Source organism: Rhodamnia argentea, chromosome 9 (assembly GCF_020921035.1).
Source record: "Rhodamnia argentea isolate NSW1041297 chromosome 9, ASM2092103v1, whole genome shotgun sequence".
Lineage (NCBI taxonomy): Eukaryota > Viridiplantae > Streptophyta > Magnoliopsida > Myrtales > Myrtaceae > Rhodamnia > Rhodamnia argentea.
Genome location: NC_063158.1, coordinates 14,822,893 through 14,830,312, shown reverse-complemented (window position 1 = coordinate 14,830,312; position 7,420 = coordinate 14,822,893). Strand labels below are relative to the sequence as shown.

Below are 7,420 nucleotides of genomic sequence, written 5' to 3'. Positions count from 1 at the left end.
CTTTTATAGATAGCGTCCAAGAAAATTCCTTAACCAAGCAAGGCGGTGGCTTCCTCGAGAAGCTTCGGAGTAGCTTTCTCGAGAAGCTTCGGAATCGCTTCCTATCTCGAGAAGCTTCAAAATAGCTCCCTCTAGAAGCTTCGAAATAGCTTTCTCGAGAAGTTATCGGATAGCTTCCTCGAGAAGTTTTGGATAGCTTCCTTGGTATGTCGAAAGGGTTAAATTCTTCAAGAAGCTTTAAAATTCATTCTTTATTAAGAAATTTTTTAGCTTCTTCTATAATCTTTTAGGTGACTTAAGGAACAAGTCAAGAAATATTCTTTTATTTTCTAATTATTTATAATACAAGAAATTTCAGGATGTCACATCGTCGGCAAGTGACGAGGCTCGGCCACGCCACCGACCACGGTGTCACATGAAAAAGAAAGGAAAAAGAAAAAATAAAAAAGAAAAGAATTATAAAAAAAAAGTAAAAGAGAAAAAAGATGAAATAAGATAGTTAAAATTTTGATTTAAAAATAAAAAAGTATTGAAAGAAGTATAAGGTGAAATTTTTTTTTTTAACCAAACAATGAAAATTTTCTGATTTGTTTTGAGATTTCAGTTAAACGCCGAAAAATATCATAATTTTTCTGAAAAACAACTTCCTTAAAAGTATTTTCCAAGAAACCCACATTTTTCGCGAAAGAAACCAAGCGCAAACCCTTTTTATCAAAGAACCGCCCACCTCGCCCACGTCTTTCTTTTCAAAACCGTTTTTATCAAAGAACCGCCTCACGTCTTTCTTTTCAAAACCGTTTTTATCAAGGAACCGCCCACGTCTTTCTTTTGAAGCTTGTCGATAACACTTAGCATTCGAGACTCTTCTTTCCTTCTGGGTTAAGCTTTCTCGCTCGCCTTTCTTCATCTTTCTCTTTACATAGTCGTGTGGCTCTGATCATAACAGCATTCCGCCCTTCAAGAGAGAGAAGTCGTGTGGCTCTGATCATAACAGCATTCCGCCCTTCAAGAGAGAGACGTCATGGACAGAAGTGGAAACCGAGGGAGTGGACGCGGCTATAGACGAGGCCACCGGCGTGGAAGGGGTGGTCGTGGAGATGGGAGTCCGTCATGGGCCGAGGCCGATGCTCGTCGTCCTGGATATGATGCCTCACTGTATCCAGAGGCCGTTGCTGTCCGGCCGCAGTTTAACCTCGTGCCTGAGTTTAATCAGGTTTCCCTAGGAAATGAGGATAAGGCTTGCCCCGTCCGACGCCCCAGCAATGGTGGCTCGTTGGCTGCTCGACCTGTCAATCTTCTGGTCAACCACTTTCGCGTCACCTTCAATCCCGAAACCATGATAAGGCACTACGATGTCGACATCAAGGCCGAGGCACCTGTGAGGCACCGCCATCCCGCAAGACTATCAAAAGACACCCTATCTCAGATCAAGCAGAAGTTATTCTCTGACAACCCCACACAATTCCCTTTATCCAGGACCGCTTACGATGGCGAGAAGAACATCTTTAGTACGATTCAGCTGCCTTGCGGGACGTACAATGTGAAGATAGGTTCCGGCAGAGAAGACAGCGAGGACTCCTCATTCCAATGCTCCATCACGCTCGTGAACGAGTTCAACCTCCTTAAGTTGAGAGATTACTTGGCGGGAGGTTTGGTGTCGATCCCGAGGGACATATTGCAGGTCATGGATCTGGTGATGAAGGAGAACCCTGCGAGGCACATGATGTCGGTCGGACGGCACTTCTATCCCCCTGAGTATCACAAGACGGACGACTTAAAGTGCGGCGTCGCAGCATTTAGGGGGTTCCAACACAGCTTGAAGCCGACCTGCCAGGGACTCGCGTTGTGCCTTGATTGCTCGGTCATGGCCTTCCGAAAGAGGATGCCGGTCATCGATTTCCTCGTGGAGCATATAAGTGGATTCAGCATCGGCCAGTTTGCCAGGTACAGGAGGGAAGTCGAGCAGGCGTTGAAGGGGGTGAAGGTCACAGTGAACCACCGGAGGACCAAACAAAAGTACACGGTCGAGGGGCTGACCAAGGAGACGACGCGCTCGATATCTTTCAGCAGCGAGAGCCCCGAGGGAAAGACGAGTAAGGTCAATCTGGTGAACTACTTCCAGGAGAAGTACGGAATCGACATCAAGCACAAGGACATTCCTTGCTTGGATTTGAGCAAGAGCAACAAGAAGCAGTACGTGCCGCTGGAGCTGTGCGAGTTGGTCGAGGGGCAGAGGTACCCGAAGGAGAAATTGGAGCGAGATGCCTCGACCTCGCTGAAGAAAATCTCCATGCCTCCCCCACATAGCAGAAAGAAGTCCATCTGCGACATTATGAGGTCGAACATCGGACCTTGCGGGTATGTAACACTAGTCCTTTGCTCAAATTGTCATGTTCGAATAGAGAAAATACTTGGATTCTATGTTCTTTTTGTCTTTGATATTTTCTTTTTTCTCTAGTTAATGTGTTCCTTTCAATGCTGCAGAGACGTCAGCCGGAACTTTGGAATCGAAGTCGACATGAACATGACGAAAGTTGTGGGACGTGTCATCGGACCTCCCGAGTTAAAGCTGGCGACTCTGGATGGCAAGATGATGAAGATAGAGGTTGATAAAGTCAAATGCCAATGGAATCTGATGGGGAAAGCAGTCGTGGATGGGAAGACGATCGAGCGGTGGGTCATTGTCGACTTCAGCGCGTCGGACCGAAATCGATGGCTCAACCCTGGGCCGTTTATCCAAAAGCTTATTAGCAAATGCAGAAGCTTGAGGATTCGAATGGAAGAACCACTCTTTTATCAACGTGCGGCAATGAACGTGTTCTCCGACGTGGCTAAATTGACTGAGCTGCTAGAGTATGTCGCCCGTCGCGCTTGCGATGGCGGGAGACGTCCTCCTCAGTTCCTCCTTTGCGTCATGTCTGGGAAGGACCCCGGCTACAAGCAACTCAAATGGATCTGCGAGACTCAAGTCGGGTTGGTCACTCAGTGTTGCCTTTCTGCGAATGCCAATAATGCGAACGATCAATATCTAACAAATCTGGCCCTCAAGATCAATGCCAAGCTGGGGGGCAGCAACACGGAGCTATCCAATCCATTGCCGCACATCAATGACGAGGGGCATGTCATGTTGCTTGGCGCCGATGTCAACCATCCCACATCTCGCGACACGAAGAGTCCGTCCTTTGCTGCAGTAGTCGGAACCGTCAACTGGCCCGCTGCCAATCGCTACGCTGCAAGGGTGCGACCTCAGCACCACCGGCAAGAAAAGATTGTCGACATCGGGGAGATGTGTCTGCAGCTCGTTGAGACATATGCCCGTCTGAATGGAGTTAGGCCTGGGAAGCTCATATTGTTCCGCGATGGGGTGAGCGAAAGCCAATTCGATATGGTTCTGAACGAGGAATTGAGGGAACTGAAGAAGGCTTTCGCCGAGAAAGATTACAACCCGACCATCACGATCCTAGTGGCGCAGAAGCGGCACCAAACTCGTCTTTTCCTGGAGAGAGATGCCATTAACGGCCCAGGCAACGTGCCACCAGGGACGGTAGTGGACACAACAGTAGTTCATCCTTCTGAATTGAGCTTCTATCTGTGCAGCCACTACGGCAGCCTCGGGACGAGCAAGTCGACCTATTACCATGTGCTCTGGGACGAGCACGGGTTCAGCTATGACCACTTGGAGGAGTTGACTTACAGCTTATGCTTCACCTCTGCTCGGTGCACCAAACCAGTGTCCCTGGTCGTGCCGGTGTACTATGCTGATCTTGCCGCCTTCAGGGGAAGGTTGTATCATGAAGCGGCGACGGAGCATCCTCCCGGTTCAACTGAAGAGCGATTCTACGACAAGCTGCACACTGACGTGGAGAACAAGATGTTCTTCATTTGAAGGCCTTACCCTCTCCTCCACCTCCAAAAACTTAAAGAGGAGAGTTTCTGCAACGGTCTTCAGTATTCTTAGTGCTTTTATTAGGAATTTCAGTTCTTTAATTTGTGATCCTGACATGAATAATGCTCATCATGGGCAATGAAGGAACATTTGGATCTGGTTCTTGTCTTTCTGAGTTGTCTTTGGTAACAAATCTGCCTTCTTAGGTTGTATTCAGTCTCAACACCTTCATTACATTCATTACTCCTTTTCACTTGCACTTGATGATGCTTTGAGTAGAGTGATCAGTGGATTTGATCTGTTCGTATGATTCAACAAAAGTAGTGGATTTGATTTGTTCGTATGATTGCTGAATGGAAGTTGAAGGAAGGAGGATTTTGATGAAAGGAAGTTGATGAAATTGATGGCTTATTTTGATTGCGCTATTCCCCTATATATATTGTCAAATAAACTCAAATCATTTTAGCCTTGAGCATTCATCAATACATCACTCTTTGTTTGTTAAAAGTGAAGGATTTGGAAAACATTTTCTTAAAAGTGATCGTCTGGAATTATCAGTTATCGAAAACTGTTCTCATCAATAGCCGCAGGTTCTCCCAAATTCAGCAAGTCGTTGGGATTTTCACTTTAATTCGGTTAATTCTATTAGAATTCTATGTGAGGAGTCGCCACTAAACTTTTTTTTTTTTTTTTTTGATTGGCTAGAAACCAAGTGAGGTATGAGAGAACATCTTACTTCTTACGCAATCGGAGATCCGGGGTTGGGTTGGGGACTTGATTTTATTCGACTAATGCTCTTTTAGTACAGTAACTTAATTGTTCTGTTAACTAGTGACGCACGCCGTCTTCTCATCCTATTGTGATTCTTAGCCACCATATGCTCATGCGGTACTTTTGTATTTACCAACTGGGAAAACGAATCAACAGACAAAAAGCAAAATGAAAGAGAAATCATAACGAACACATCATGAGCAGGAATAAAAAGGCGAGACAAAAGTGAAGTACCGTAAGGTAATCCAATACAAAATGTTAAGCAAAGAATATTACTTGGGCTCGTTGTTAAGCCTGCGAACAACAAAATGTCAAGTAAAGAATATTACTTTGGCCTCCTTATTAAGCAAAGAATATTACTTGGCCTCGTTATTAAGCCTCCGAACAACAATCCCCATGAACTAATTTCACATCGAATTCAATCTATTTTCTTGAAGGTTAATCCTCCTAAACCTAAGCTAATTGTCAAAATCCCTATGCTATACGTATACTAACTAAAAAGAAACTAAGCTCTAATGCTAAAAATAAATCCACCTAATCAAGGCCTATTTTTCATTTTTTTTTATTCTTTATAGATATTTTTTTTTTTCTCATGACTAGGTTATCGTTTCAATTTTTTTAGGCTCGCGCAATCTTACCCATGTATTGGCTGACACCCTTTCCATTGAATTGACTACATTATCCCTTGTGGATTCCGCTATTGATTAGAGATTATTTCTTATCCTTTTTCATTTGCTTCAATTTCTATAGGCAAATTAGGCATGCTCCTCTCTAATAACATTTATCCACGTAAAATGCGGGGCCCAATCTTGATTTAAAACTAATGCTTGCCTCCTCTTTTTTTTTTTTCTCTCTCTCTTTTATTTTCCCCTTTCTTTCTCCCTTTGGAACAAAATCGGTGTACCTCTTTTCCAAAAAATAGTATTATTTAGTAGATAGCTAACTAGTTGTTGTGTTTCTGAAAAAGAAATTCTATTAATGAGTTGTATATTTTTTTTTTTGTACTAGGAAACTATTATTGGAGAAATAACTTAAGCACAAGTAAGAGGTATAATCTATACGTAAATTCTGCATATGCATACATTAAGTATAATATTTTATTGTTGAGTAAATTCTCGTAAGTTGGATCCGTATCAAATTCGAAAAATTTGCAATGATGAGGATGATCTAAGAAAATAAAGCAAACAATTTGCAGATAAAAATAACATTTTTTGCTCTAATATATGATTAGTTCTTGCACAAATTATAGTAATGGAGAATAAATTCAGAATAAGAACGTGACGTTGAAATGTAATGGGTGTGAAAGAAGCGACTAGGGTGAAAATATCTGGGTGTGGAGAAGCGGCAGGGGTGAAAAAAATTATTTGGAAGGGATGTGAATAAGTTTTCCCTTTGGTAAAATCGAAAAAAGGACGAAGAAAAAAAAATGTAGAAAACAATCTTAAATCAAGAATGGGACCCACGAGAGACAATACAATCGATTCAATGTGATAAGGGGGTGTCGGGAGCCAATAAGGGGTGAAAAATTGAAAATGGCGCGCGAGCCTTTTTTTATTTTTATTTATAAAACGAAGACAAACGAATGCTCATGAATGCTAAGGAACCCACCACACGGTCCCTCTCCTCCATCGTCGGGTCTTTGCCGCCGGTAATCGTTGCATCCTTGAGGTGGTCGTTCTCGCGTACAGCTCTAGTCACTAGGGCCACCGCTCTTCTCTATTCATATTGCTCAATAGAGAAGATGAACACTAAGAAGAAAAAGAAAAATTAAGAAAAAAAATTTGTCTTCAGATGAAAAAGTCCTTGACTGGCCTGAAGATTTGTACGGTTGACGAGAAGATGGGACCTTGTTCGAAATAATGCTTACTTTGAGTCCTCTTTTGATAAAATAACCGCACTTTGGTCACACTTTGGTCTTCGTTTATTTCGCAAAAAATAAATGATTAGAAAATATATTTTTTTGAAAATAATTATTTATATTTCATGTAAAAATGAACGAACAATAATATTTTCATCGTTTACGATAATGTTTAAACATAAATTGTTGTTGATAATGAAAACATTTTCTATTAACTAATTTTTTGAACTTTATACAAATAATCATATTTAGGAAAATATTTTTTGATTCATTCATATTTCGCGAAACAAATGGAGCCTAGGTTCTTATTGGGTAAACTTAGGGAAAATTTTCAATTAATGGCTCGAAATGTCCTCATTTTCTTTTAAAAAAAAAAGGGTCCGAATGGACCTTATTTCAAATAAGAGTATGAAGTGCTCAAATTATTTCAAAAAAAAGTCTGACCAAAGAACATTTTCATCCTTTACCTTTTGAATTTTTTTTCTTTTTCTGTTTTTCTTTTTTCCATTTCTTTTCAATTTTTTGCCTTTTTCTTTTTCTCTCTTATTTTGTCCCTCTCCTTCCCAAGCCATCGCCGGAGGCTGGCGTCTAGTGATGGCGAGTGTAGCCCTCGCCCGACGTTGGCGCAAGGGCCGCCCTCATCCGGCTTCCCCAACCCATGAAGGGCTTCCCTTGGGCAACGCCGACGAGGATAGCTTGCCATTGGCCCAAGCGAGGGCGGCCCTCGTATGAAGCCGGCGATGGCCTGGGGAGGAGAGGGGAGAGTCGGGGAGAAAAAAGGACAGAAAAAGGCAAAAAAAAAAATTGGAAAAAATGAAAAGAAATGGCATAAAGAAAAATAGAAAAAGAAAAAAGCTCAAAAAAGCGAAGGATGAAAATACCTTTCGATCAATTCCTTCTTTGAT

General features: G+C 42.3%; 1 protein-coding gene across 1 annotated transcript; it reads left to right on the top strand.

Annotated features, from left to right (window-relative positions):
• Positions 1–1,021: 1,021 nt before the first annotated feature.
• LOC115756686 (protein argonaute 2-like) lies at positions 1,022–3,897 on the top strand. Its single transcript, XM_030696541.2, has 2 exons — positions 1,022–2,358; positions 2,485–3,897. The coding sequence occupies exons 1-2, from the start codon at positions 1,022–1,024 to the stop codon at positions 3,884–3,886; spliced, it is 2,739 nt and encodes a 912-aa protein (XP_030552401.1). The 3' UTR covers positions 3,887–3,897.
• Positions 3,898–7,420: the final 3,523 nt, after the last annotated feature.